Raw genomic sequence first — 13,723 nt, 5'->3', positions numbered from 1 at the left:
TTTGTATGACAGACCTATCTGTACAACACCGCTTCTGCTATAATCAGTGAAATTGGCTACAAGAGGCAGGCGAGCACTTTATCAGAAATCTGTCCTTCATATATAAAAATAGGCCAGTCTTCTATTGATATTTATATGCACGGTGTGCCTGGACCATTTTCACAGAAATGAGTCATAAAGTGTCTCTCTCTCATTTTTTCTTTCAATTAAACTGCCAGTACAGAAGAAGCGGCTTCCTATCATTATTTATTGTATCTTGACACATATCTGTGAAAAGCTGCTAAGAGATTGAAAGAGCTGACTGAATGAGATGGAAATTATAGAACTCCATAAATAAAGTTCCTAAGCTTATGTTAACTTTCCTTACTGTAATCTGTAGATGTTTATCTGCTTGTGCTACGTAAACTTAGGAAGAATTCAACATTTCAAAGCAGTGTTGGGTCTAAAAACTAAAGTTGCCACCTAATCCCAAAGCATCATCTTGTTTTTTCTGTGACTCGCAACCTTTTTACCATGCATGCGCTGCAGATGTAGCCAGTAAAGATATTCTACATCACATCCACTCTGTTAAATGTAGTTAAAATGTAGCCAGTAGCTCACTGTCATTTACTGAAATTCTTAGAGCAGTTTGCTCACCTGAAAGCACTAAGTATCTTCGTGCTCAGTATGCTATAGCCATAATTCTTGTATTTTTGGGAGGCCTTGAACCCATTTTTAACATGTGTTTTACACCTGCTGTATGCGGCTTACATTCTTTTGCTTTTGCGTATTTGCTCGTCAGGTGTTTGGCCATGGGAAAGCTAACGGAGAGCCCACCTGGGCCCTTCTGCTGACAGCGTTGATAGCTGAGCTGGGGATTCTCATCGCCTCTCTTGACCTGGTGGCTCCCATTCTGACAATGTAAGTCCAATACTCCCCCTCCCTGTACCTCTTTGAGGAGTATGTCTTTCTCCTTTTAAGAGCTTTGGTTTTAATGTGCTTTGTTCTATTCAGGTTTTTCCTGATGTGCTATTTGTTTGTGAACCTGGCCTGTGCCCTCCAGACACTCCTGAGGACGCCAAACTGGAGACCTCGCTTCTCCTACTACCACTGGTACTGCTACATACTCATTCACGAGCACACACACACATCACACACACGCTGATCTGTGCCTCTGGTGCTTGTCTGTGTCCAGGACCTTGTCAGTTTTGGGGATGACTATCTGCCTGGTGCTCATGTTCATCTCCTCCTGGTACTACGCATTTGTTGCTATGGTGATCGCCGGCATGATCTACAAGTACATTGAGTACCATGGGTATGTTGCCATGGAGATGTATTCCCCACATGGTTGTTCATGTATAGCATGGTCAAGAGGGCTGTTTGTAAATGTGTGTGTAGTATTTTGTGTGCATCTGTTTCCAGTGTGAAGCATGTTTTTGTGGGAGGATGTCAGTGGAAGTCGCTGTATACTCTGTAATCATCACTGTGTGTACTGACATGTATCCATATGTGTGTAACAGAGCAGAGAAAGAGTGGGGGGATGGAATCCGTGGTCTCTCACTGAGCGCTGCTCGTTATGCCCTGCTGAGGCTGGAGGAGGGACCACCACATACCAAAAACTGGAGGTAGGGAAAAGAACTGTGGACACTTGTTTTAACCCCTCGTTGGTGGTAGTCATGGCCAGACTTTGCATTGTTGTGCATTTCTTAGGAAGATCTCGAGGGAATTTCTTCAGTTGTGAGAAACTTTCACCCAAACTTGTTATAAGAAAAAAAATATGGCGTCGTGACCTTTTACATCGTGACATCATCATCTTTAAAGTGTGCTGATTGTCAACGTCCTCTGTGTTGAAAATGTATGTGAAACATCCAAGTTCTAGAATATGTGCTTTATGTCAACGTCCATCTTTGAAACATGTCTACTGTCATGGCTACAACTTTGCAGATAATCACAATCAGTTTTATTAGCAGTCATTTGACCATATAGCGCAAACTCTTTTGTTTGTATCAATGAACTGAATAATACAATAGAAATGGAGAGAAACAACAGCAAAGCTCAACTGACTCGAATCAGATACATTTTTTATACATCCTTTTATCTCAAATCAAGAATTTGCCTTTAGACACTTCACAGTGAATGACATGCCCTATCCCTAGACCCTCAACCGTGCACTTTCATTTCTTTTATTATTCAAAGTGTTCTCTACTTTAATTATATAAGTCTGGACAGACATGGATATAAAGTGCAGCTTCACTGGAGACAGGCAGGTATGAGGTTTTAATTCTGTTTTTTTTTTTTTGTCTGGTTAAACTTTTATTAATATTAGAATTAATATTAGTAAATGAAATCTTCTCCATTGTCCTCCAGACCCCAGTTGTTGGTTTTACTCAAACTGGATGAAGACGCCCATGTAAAGTCTCCTCGCCTGCTGACGTTTGCCAGCCAACTGAAAGCAGGAAAAGGCCTGACCATCGTAGGCACAGTTGTCTCCGGCAACTTCCTGCAAAGCTATGGAGAGGCCCTTGCCGCTGAACAGGTGAGGAGATGTCACTCTAGCCAGGAAAACACCAAAATGGAGAACAGTTGTGGATTTGAGGAAGCCCACTAAAGGCTATGAAATTGCATACATCTCTATTTCTGATGGCTTTCTGACCCTCTGTTTTTCATTTATAATAATTTGTCTCAGTATGATTTATACTCAACAGAAGGAAGGAGATTGGTAATTGTGAAACACTGATTATCTAAGGTAGACTAAAAGTTTTTTTGTTTTTTTTTTTCTTTTTTGGTTTATTACATCACTTAACAGATTGGTATGACGACTTGTTTTGTAAGGAAATGTTATTTGCAAACATTTAAATTTCTGCTTATTGCTAATTAATAAAATTACTGTTAGGCAGATTAACATTACTTGATAAATTTTGTGGAAAATAAACATTCAAAATCTAAAATAAAAATGTAAAACAGTAAAAAAAAAAATCCTCTTAGTTATTTCCTTTTTTGCCCTTCAACCTCCATCCAGATTAGTTTTCAGCTTTTCTGCCATAGACTGCTCTGATTACACGAAGCTATGGTTAAATCAGTGATGATCAATATTGCAGCCTGTTTTTTTTTCTCCCTGTTTTCCTCACTCAGACTCTAAAGCACCTGATGGATAAGGAGCGCGTAAAGGGCTTCTGTCAGTGCATCGTGGCCCAGAAGCCACGAGATGGCATCAGTCACATGATCCAGTCCAGTGGTCTGGGTGGGATGAAGCCCAACACTGTGGTGATGGGTTGGCCTCATGCCTGGAGGCAAAGTGAGGATCCGCAGGCATGGAAGACCTTCATCAGTGAGTCGAATAATCAAAGACAAACATAAGCATAGAAAATAAGGTAAAAATGTCACGCTAACAGCGCCCCCTCGCTTTGTTCCAGACACGGTGCGGGTGACCACTGCAGCCCACCTGGCCCTGCTGGTGCCTAAAAACATCTCCCTATTCCCCAGCAATAGCGAGCCCTGCGCAGAGGGCTACATCGATGTCTGGTGGATTGTCCATGACGGGGGGATGCTAATGCTGCTGCCTTTTCTTCTGCGACAACACAAGGTAGGAACCTTTCTGTTCTTCAAAAAATTATTTTAGAGGTTTACCAAACCTTTATTCATCTTCTGTTCATTCATGCTTTCACTGAACCCCAGGTGTGGCGTAAATGTGGGATGAGGATCTTCACCGTGGCCCAGATGGAAGATAATTCCATCCAGATGAAGAAGGATCTGGCAACTTTCCTCTATCACCTACGCATTGTGGCTGAAGTCGAAGTAGTTGAGATGGTGAGATGTTAATATTAAAAATATAAGTAACATGATCTTATATTCATCTTTTCATTAGTGTGAAATATTAGCACATTTTACAAATGGTTAGCCTCGTAGCATAAGAGATTTGTATTCCCAAGTGAGATGTGAAGAAAGTAGATGGTTAGTTGTGGTAGAAAATTATTATTTACAGTCAGAGCTTTAAAAATATTTTAGAACTTTAGAGGTAGAACATTTAAAATCATAGTCATGGATGAAAAAAAAAAAAAACAAAATCAAAGTTGAGAGAAATAAAGTAAAATCCATCTTTGAGGCATTTTGGAAGCAAAGATAATTTAAACAAAACTAACCGATGGAATGCAATGATATTCATCACAATATAAAGCTATATTATGACATTTGTCATTATTGTTTTGTATCCCCGACCCTGTTAAAAAAGAAACACCTAAATTCAGTGTGTCCCAATACATTTGTCCATTTGTGTATGACTTGTACCAACAGGGGAATATTTCATTAGCCTCATAGCATAATGGCCTGTCTTTGTCCTCTCAGCATGACAGTGATATCAGTGCGTACACCTATGAAAGGACCCTAATGATGGAGCAGAGGTCTCAGATGCTCCGGCAGATGCGACTGTCTAAGTCAGACCGGGAAAGAGAGGTAAGTCCACAAGATGTGAGAGTAAATGCATATAAACAATTACTGTTTCAATAATAAAATTGGAAATTTGATGTAGTGTGTGTGTGCGCGCAATCCAAAGCTTCTTTTACATGTGTAGCAATGTCCAGATTGTGCAGAGTTACTCTTTCACACATGTAGCCAAGAACAGGAAATTATCTGTATGAGTTGTGTTCGCTTGAAGTAGAAATGATCTGGAGTGCTTCAGACCTGGGCTGGAATGAGCTACAAGATGGGTATTCTATAAGAACTATGTTGTTCTTGTTTAAAGGCGTCATGTTTGAATGTCATTTAATATAGAAGTAAGGTTACGAAAAGAACAGAAAACATCATAGGAACAAATAGAACAAGTGTTGAGGACAGAGGATGTGCTCATGTGATGGTCTAATAACCACAGCTCCGCTCAACACCCCCCTTGTTCAGGGGGAATAGTCTAGACAGCTTTCTGCCCCAGCTCATACATGAGCCCAAAGCGATGTACGGACACTACTAGGGAGCAGACAGGATAACACTCAATTTAAGTCATATCTTGCATTCATGCGTGTTCACTTTCTGGCAGAAAGGAACAGTAAGAGGATCTATAATCACATGTGGATTAAGGGATCAGACTGCAGTCAATGTTTGGGTCATCGATACTATGAACATTCAGTGCAAATTTAGCCGTAACTCACCCATGTGATCTGTCTGTGAATGTCGTGCATCATTTTATCAGGGAAACCCTGGTAGCAGCAGAAGTGCATATAGGCCAGAGGCAGGTGGAGCTACAAAGTCTCAGGTGAGGTCAGCGGTTATGCTCAGCTGTAAAGTCATGGAGTTCCATTCAAATGTGGTTTAACTAGGACATTAATGAGATACTGGAGATTATTTGTATATCTTCATTTGTTAGTTAAGAAGGTGATCCCTATAAAGCAGAAATGTTGATTTTATTTATTTTTTTTGATAACATGTATATACTAAAAAAAGAAAACAGTCCTGTAAAGGTTTTTGATGTTTTCTGTTCCTACCAATAACAGCTGTTAGCTTAGTTTAGTGAATCTGAAAACAGAAGATGACACCGAACTTAAGTCTCTCCAACCGAACTTAAGTCTCTCCAAAGGCAGAGTCACATTAATAGATAAGACAGTGGAATCAATCTTGTGAAAAAAGGTTTTCTAAGAGCAATCAAATATTACTTTAGAAGTCCAAGGAATAGTCCTTGTACTGTGTTGTATCTGTATTACCCTCAGAAGTTTCCACACACACTATGGAATCAGTTGGCTGCCACTTAAGTCTCCAATATGAGATTTTAATAATTCCATTTCAATAAGAGGATCCATAAAATAAATATCCTGCAGGATTAGAAAAAGGCCATGTGTATATCACAGAATTTTACAGTCTTTTCACATACACTTGGTAAAGCTAGGTAGATTACACCAAGCTAGTAGTGTTGAAGTCATGAATAATGTGAAACGTTCATGTCCTCTCCTTTTGCCACTGGTTTCCTCAGCGTGTTCGCTGGAGTTTTGATGATGTAAGTTTGCACTGTAGTTGAGTTTCACCTGGTTCTAGTAGAGCAGTGTAAATGTAGTGTTAAGTCAGGATGTATGGTATTGCTATGGCAGAGAGACTTTACACAGTAGTGAATGGACCTGTGCTTCAACAGAATCAGCTGAATCCTTCAGAAAAAGTAAATTCCCACATGCTTTAACTTGCCTGACTCTAGTGGCATGCATATCAAAAAACAGATGCATGCAATCATGTATTTGTTTTAGTGGCTTAATGCATAGGGAGAAGCATCCTTTGACCACTCCTCTGAGATGTCAAATGATTTATTTTCTGAAACATGCCAGCTCCCACATGCCAACTGTGCCTTTATCTGAAGGATTCAATGAAGCGTTCTTGAGTTATTCCAATGTAACTTTTAATACACGTTGACCTGGGTTAAATATTCTTTTATTGTCAAATCTATATCTGTAAAGAAATAATTGGTTACAATCACATTATTGTTTAATTTACTGTTCCTGCTGTTCTTATCCCCCTTTATACCCCCTCAGATGCCTTATACCCCAGGTCTTTAAAAAAAAAAAACACTAAAGCTGCTGTGTCCCTTTAGCGCCCCCCAGTGATCCTGTTAGAGTAGACTGGTGGTGTTGGGTTACTAAGTTAGGTGATCATGTGTTGTCTGTAGGCGTATCTTTCCCCCAGGTACAGGAGTACCGGAGTGAACACTTCAAACATCTATAAAGGAAACCGAAGCAGACAGGTACAAGGAGATAAAGACAGCGAAAGGGAAAGAGACAGTAGTTGGGGAGGTAGAGTAGTGATCGAATAAGGTCGACAATAGGTCAAAAACGGTGATGAGACGACATGTTACATTGCATTTGTGTGTTTGTGAATCAGGCTCAGCTGGTGAAGGACCGGAACTCCATGCTACGTCTGACGAGCATCGGCTCAGACGACGATGACGACACAGATGGCGGTGAGCGTGACAGGGTGCCGAGCGGCGGCAGCACAGAGCACCATCGACGCGTTCAGATGACATGGACCAAAGAGAAAACATCGCAGTACAGAGCCACGCACTCAGGCTGTTCCACACCCGAGGGCTTCAGAGACATGCTGAGCATCCGACCGTGAGTGGAAAGCCAGATGCGGAAACAATTGACACAGGGGGGATATTTCAACAGCAGTAGGACACACTCAACAGGTTAATAAACTGATGTGTCTTCTGCAGAGATCACTCCAATGTCAGGCGGATGCACACTGCCGTCAAACTCAACGAGGTCATCGTCAACAAATCCCACGATGCCCGACTCGTCCTGCTCAACATGCCAGGACCACCCAGGAACCCAGATGGAGATGAGAACTGTATCCTTAAGCACAAACTTGACAAAAGCGTAACATTGTAGATGTTGAGTGTAGGCTCGAGTATGCAAATGGAATCTGTTTCACATCTGCAAGTTTTGGTGGCGTGGTACAGATTTAATCCAGTAAGTTTTCATTGTAGGACATGACACACATGTTTACCAACATCCCCCGCATCCTCCTGCATGTTTTCAATTCTGCCTTTTGCCTGGTCAGTGTAAATGAAGAAAAATGAAATAACAGATGAATTTTATAATCACTGTATTGGCCCTTGCAGTGCAGAAAATTACCATCTTTATACTTCATCATTGATTCAATGTTGGACCATATTTCTCTTTTTTTCCTATCTTTTATTTAATGTCTTGTGTTAACTTCCTGTCATTGGTCTGAAAATCCAAACAGTCTGAAAACTCTGGAGTGGCGACTTTTTGTTGGACCAAGGTCCGGCTGTTTGGCCAGGAGGAGGTTTCACCCATGTAATTTAAACCCTGACCAAAGAAGTCAGTTATGAAATCCCCCTAAAAGGAAAATCTAAGAGAAGCCAGTGTAATCTGACTTCTTAAATATTTTTCTACTGTGTGTTTCATTTTATTACAGTCATTGTCAGCATAAACAACTCTAACACAACACATAAAAATGATTATACTTTTAAAAGATATGTATATTAAAATATTTTTATCTGAGTCCCAGAAAAAATCTTAATTAACATGAAATATAAGAAATTAAAGTGATCAGTCAAGGTTTTGGTCTCTGAAAATGTAATCAAAATACTGTATGGCTTCTTGTAATACAGTATATTAAAGGAGTTAAAATGCAATATTTAAAAAAAAAAAAAAAGTATGTTAAAATCTAAACAGTCTAAAAGATACATTGAAACCCAAATATGTTCAAGACGTAAAACTGAGGTGCAGGTGTAGTTAGGCGTTGTAGCGACAAAGTTCAATCTGGATTTAATATACTGTGTATATGTTATGCATTTATTCTTATCTGATCCATGAAATCTCCAAATATGAGCCCATGTGAGGACAAAGAGTTCATGACAGTTGGCTCACATCTTTTATTCTCTTCTGTAACATTAAAGATGGGATTTGTTTACTGTTTATGTGCTTTTAAACATAAAGGTTAATGTTTTTTTGGTTAAAGCGGGGTACACACATAAGGATTTTCCAAATCTGAAGAGATTTTTTATCTGTTACATACCCCACACATGAAGATAAAAAAAATCAGGCACTGAAAAGTTTTGATCGTACTGTGTGTGGTGTGCTCTGATAATCTCAACACAGCACACCACACACAACGATTCTGTCCCACCACCGATCTAGAATCGAGTCCTCCATGCCAGAAATCTCACATGCTCAAACATGATCTAGCAAAAACAAAGACAAAGAAACATAGCATAACCGGAAACCACAACACGCAACATGTCATCTCAGTTGTGGCACGACTTGGCGGAGATGTTGAATAGACATTCTCGGGCTTCCCACAGCACCATGAGCTGGTCCTCTGTTTCTGAGGTTGACTGAACCTGTTTCAGGTGGGCTATGCTTGTTTTAATTTACGCCTACTTCCTTGTTCCTCAGTCAGCTTGCTTCTTGATCGGCTACATTCTGTTCCACATCATAATTCACAGAGTCATGACTCAGGAGTTGTCAGCTTTCCCTACACACATGAAGATTTTTGGTCATAAATATTGAACCCTATTGTTGTAATGTACTTATTTATTAGCTGTAATTGTTTAACCTTGTTTTTACTTGTAGCCCCCCTACCCCTCAAGGAGCCACTGCTCTTTGATCAGGCTGCATTTGTAAATAAGAATTTGTTCTTAATTGCTTGTCTGGGTAAATAAAGGTTAAATAAATAAAAATAAATTGAACAAGTTTAGTATTTATGATTATCGGCCCCGACCCATTTCGGAGCTGATTATTGGGACAAATGCACTCTTAACACACCTCAGACCACAGGATATTCTTATAGGATAATCTTATAAGACATAAGATAATCTGGTGTTTGCTGTCCTTCGTCGGGAAGGGGGAAAATCGGCACAAAAACAGCCCGATTATCTTTATATGTGTACCCCGCTTTAGATGCAACACAGTGGACACACCTTCTAAATGTCCTGAGTGTTTTCTTGTGTTCAGTGTGGAGCGTTCCTTGACAGGATAATCAGACATGGAGTTCCTCGAGGTTCTGACTGAAGGACTAGAACGCGTTCTGTTGGTCAGAGGTGGAGGCAGCGAAGTCATCACCATCTACTCCTGATTGGACGCGCACGGGACATTCTGTTGAAAGCATCAGCCAGTCATGCAGAAGCAAGTGAAGGGACACAAGTGGGGGTCTGTGTGCTCTGTGGGCATAGGCCCTAAATGAGAGACAGTCATTGGCTGCAGCGTCAGTCATCATGCCGTACACACACTCCCCTCTTTTCTCTTTCCTTTCATTTTTAGTTTCCTATTTTCACAAGGATTTTCATTCCACTTGCATCGAGCAAAAATTCCTCAAATGAGCAAATCAAATGAGTGATGAGCTGTATGTGTGGATCTGTGTGAAAGTTATTCACCCGTAGGAGAGTGGGTTTGTTGCAGAAGGGACCAGAATTTTTTATTTTTTTTTTTTTAAACTTTGGACCACTGAATGGGGAAGAAAAAAAAAAACGTACAACGCAAGAGGCTATGAAGCTGTTCCACTGGCGAGACTCAGGGTTGCTTTTTGTACAGAATGTATTCGGAAAGCAGTTGTGAGCAGTCGGAGCGAAGCCTGAATGTCCGCGCTGACCTCAAAGTAATCGCAAAGCTACATAAAAACTGGAAAAGAAGTGGTTTTAAAAATGTTCAATGTGGCGTTCAAAGAAAATTGGTCCGTTTTTACTCTGTTCTTTCTTGGACATTTGGGTTTTTTAAGGTTAAACCTCATCAGTTATTTACATATAACTGGAATCATTTTTTTTTATCTTCAGATCTGGTGTATTTGCACAAACTTCTGGAATTATTTCAACTTTGATTTAAGTTATAAGAAAAAAATCTCAAGGTAGAAATATTAGGAAGAAGCGGAAGAAAGTCATTTTTAATTTCATCTAATATATTTTTTTATCTCTCAGCTTGTCCTCTTAAAGGTGGGGTGCGAGATGTTTTCCTAGAGCATTTTCTCCTATATTGCTTAAAATCCCCTTCACACCCTGATTGTAACCAATTAATTAAATGCTCTAACACAAAAATAAAAAAATTTAGTCACCTGTGGAACAGACAAGATCAAAAAAACACCATCCAATCATTTTAAGGGCACAATCAAAATGATTGAACAATGAAATGTCCATCAAACTCAACTGCCATTTGTCCCTCCCCCCTCGGCATGTAACCTTCTTCGTGCACGAATCATGCGTTCTCAGAGGCTTGGAGCAACTGTGCAGGAAACGAAGCCGGGCGAATTGTTGCTGTGCAGCGCTCGTGAACCCTCGAACAAGCACTGCGTGTGCCAGTACTCTGGAGGTGTGGCTTCGGGTGGATGTCTGAAGACAGGGTTTTGGACTTTTGAATTGAGTATTTTCAAAATGTAGCTTGCTCAAAGTGTTTTTCTAAGATCTCATACCCCACCTTTAACATCTCAAAGCCTGATTTGGTCAAATTAAAGATTTTATTTAATTTTTACACACCTAATTTTGACATAATGGGCAAACTTTATTTAAGTCAATGCAATGACACGCAAGTCTAAGTTTTACATCCTATTTTGAACCTCTTCATGTGACAAAGGTCACTATTTTTTGATGCTGGATCAAAAATTGTTACTTTTATGAATTTAATAAAATAGATTTCAGACTATTCCACACTAATGCAGATATTTTTCCAAACATTTTCCTTGCTGTTTGTAAATTAACTCTGTCCTGATGGCTGTACAAAATGTCCCCAAACACAAGACCACAAAAATGACTACAAATGCTCAAACAAGCCATTGTTTCTGGCATTATCCTATGAATGCTGTAATACTGGAAGAAACAGATACAGACATTTGGAAGTCAGTGAAGTGGAGAAGTGAATGCCAAGTTTTAAACGTGGAGTGGATAAAGGGCTAACTGAACATAATAAAACTGGGATATAATACATCTGACACTAGTCTTGTTTTCATAAATCACATCACTTTGAAGTATATTGAAGTATCCTACGCAAAAAAAGTGACATTCACATTACATTTCACTATGACCTGGTTTGAAGTAAATATCTAAGGCTGCTTAATGTTAAGTTCTACATGGCTCTAATAAACAGAGTAAGAGTTTCAGTTTTTTATTAAAGTGGCTGAACTTTTTTTTTTTTTGCAGAATAAATCAAGAATAGTTTGCTCTCAGTCCACCCTGACTGTTGTACTATCAACCATGTTTGTTGTTTTGCCAGAATATTAATCATATCAGCTTAATGTTTCCAATGTCAAAATTAATTCGTTGTGTCCATATCCCAGTATAGGGTCTTTAAACAAAGCAGTAAAGGGTGAATTATGTCTCACGTCTGTTTTGTACATCTGGACAGATAAACATGAACCATAGTATTAAAAATCTTCATTTTGGAAGTCATTTTATTAAACAGAATGAATGAGATGCCAAAGTGTAAAGGAAAATGTTTGTTTTGCAAAATATCTGTCGGTCTGAATAGAATCCTAATACTGATGTGACAAGTTACAAGTTTGAGGTTTGTTATTTTCCTCTTCTGTTTCTTATGTGAGAAGTAAGTGGACTTCCATACTTCTATATTTGTCATAGTCTAATTAGAACACGTTTGATTTTACTGTTCGGTGACGTGTTATGTTCACCTTCAAGTCCAACACCAGCAGTGTGTGATGTCAGCTGTGAGACAGGAGTAGAATAACTGATGAATGAGGCAACATTTATGTATTCCACGATAATCGCTATGATCTTTTAATCCCAGGAAATACACAGGAGGTTGTCAGAGGTGTCTTCTGTTTAGTGCCATAAACTGGCCCCACCCATTGGACTGCATGTGGATAAGTATTTTAGATGGTAGCAGCAAAGAGGGTGTCTGAAAAGTGAGGTCAGATACTTGGGTTTGTTTGTCTAAGCCTCAGATTAATTTAAAAAGAATTAACAGTATTTTCATCCACACTGGACCACTGTGGAGAGGACCACTGCACTGCATGCTGTCGAAATGTACTCTGTCCTCACTGGCACTTGGAGGAAAGAAGTGTGTATGTGTGTGTGTGTGTGTGTGCCATGTATGATTTCTATTGGTTCATCTGACACAGTATGATGTTTTCATTCCTTCAAAGGAGAGTATTGGCTGTGTAGTAAGTTTATGCCCTGAAGGTCTCATTTACTTTACACCTGAAGTAAACCTGCTGACATCCAGTGTGTGAGCACTCCTTGTCATGCTTACAAGCTTGTTGCTAAAGTTAAGGAGCTGTCAAACAAGAGACATTTGATTCCACTTTAGTGCTTTGTTCATTTTTTTACAGTGTTATCGTGCAGGGATTCTTTTATGTTCTACGTTTATTTCCCAAATGTTTTCTTGCTTGTACATAAAAACAAGAAATATCCTAAGTTTTATCTTTTTTTAATTACATTAATATAAAATGAATCACAAAAACTTTGCTTGAAAAAATATGGGAATAAATAAAGCTGTTTTGAAAGAAAAATTGACTGACCTTTTTGTCATTGCTTCATGTTTAGATGAAATTGCTTTGGTTAAAGTGTATTTGAAAGAATTAAATCCAAGGGAAATGTAGTAAAAAAATTAAGACATTTTAAAATATTTCATTTGACACTAAAATTATAAATCAGATTTTGCAGATTGAGCTATTAATGCAAGTGCTGTAATAATTCTGATTTGTCATAATGATGTAGTTTTAATGAGGGTTCTCATTGTTAAGACTTCACATACTAATGACTTAATTCAGAATTTTTTTGCAATTGAGGTTTTCATCTTTTATGTGATTTTTAAGCTCTCAAATTTCATAATGGTGTCTTGGTTGACTCTTATGATTAGAACTTAGTATCGATTCAATTTTAAATGCTGTAATCTTTATCAAAATACTAAGTCATTCTTATAACACAATTATACTGAAAATAGTATTTCATATTCTAATATAACATTCCTGATTATTACGACTATATAACTATTATTATTATTATTATTATTATTATTATTATTATTATTATTATTATTATTATTATTATTATTATCCTCCACCAGGATAATAATAATAATAATAACTGGCTGGAGGAGGTGTCTGGGGAGAGGGAAGTCTGGGCGTCCCTGCTTAGACTGTTACCCCCGCGATCCGGCCCCGGATAAAGCGGAAGATAATGGATGCATTATTATTATTATTATTATTATTATTATTATTATTATTATACGATATATTTCTACATGATTAAAATTAACGTCTGAGCTCGTCTGACCCCATCCGTACGTGATGACATCATTTCCACTTGTACGTA

At 38.7% G+C, this 13,723-nt stretch overlaps 1 protein-coding gene across 8 annotated transcripts in view; it reads left to right on the top strand.

Annotated features, from left to right (window-relative positions):
• slc12a6 (solute carrier family 12 member 6) overlaps nucleotides 1-10,119 on the top strand; it is a 42,250-nt gene extending 32,131 nt beyond the window's left edge. For 2 of the 8 annotated variants that reach the window (XM_030162223.1, XM_030162230.1), the window contains 15 exons: nucleotides 782-900; nucleotides 994-1,092; nucleotides 1,175-1,294; nucleotides 1,500-1,604; nucleotides 2,347-2,515; nucleotides 3,112-3,307; nucleotides 3,393-3,562; nucleotides 3,655-3,786; nucleotides 4,321-4,428; nucleotides 5,159-5,221; nucleotides 5,933-5,956; nucleotides 6,614-6,688; nucleotides 6,826-7,055; nucleotides 7,157-7,290; nucleotides 9,455-10,119. In XM_030162223.1, the coding sequence (XP_030018083.1) occupies nucleotides 782-900; nucleotides 994-1,092; nucleotides 1,175-1,294; nucleotides 1,500-1,604; nucleotides 2,347-2,515; nucleotides 3,112-3,307; nucleotides 3,393-3,562; nucleotides 3,655-3,786; nucleotides 4,321-4,428; nucleotides 5,159-5,221; nucleotides 5,933-5,956; nucleotides 6,614-6,688; nucleotides 6,826-7,055; nucleotides 7,157-7,290; nucleotides 9,455-9,546 (1,836 nt within the window). In that variant the 3' untranslated portion in view covers nucleotides 9,547-10,119. Of the gene's footprint in view, nucleotides 1-781; nucleotides 901-993; nucleotides 1,093-1,174; nucleotides 1,295-1,499; nucleotides 1,605-2,346; nucleotides 2,516-3,111; nucleotides 3,308-3,392; nucleotides 3,563-3,654; nucleotides 3,787-4,320; nucleotides 4,429-5,158; nucleotides 5,222-5,932; nucleotides 5,957-6,479; nucleotides 6,689-6,825; nucleotides 7,056-7,156; nucleotides 7,291-9,454 lie in introns of those variants that run through there. The other 6 variants (XM_030162224.1, XM_030162225.1, XM_030162227.1 and 3 more) reach the window with 6 other exon arrangements.
• Nucleotides 10,120-13,723: the final 3,604 nt, after the last annotated feature.

The sequence above is a fragment of the Sphaeramia orbicularis genome, chromosome 18, assembly GCF_902148855.1.
Source record: "Sphaeramia orbicularis chromosome 18, fSphaOr1.1, whole genome shotgun sequence".
Lineage (NCBI taxonomy): Eukaryota > Metazoa > Chordata > Actinopteri > Kurtiformes > Apogonidae > Sphaeramia > Sphaeramia orbicularis.
This window is presented reverse-complemented; position numbering and strand designations above follow the sequence as displayed.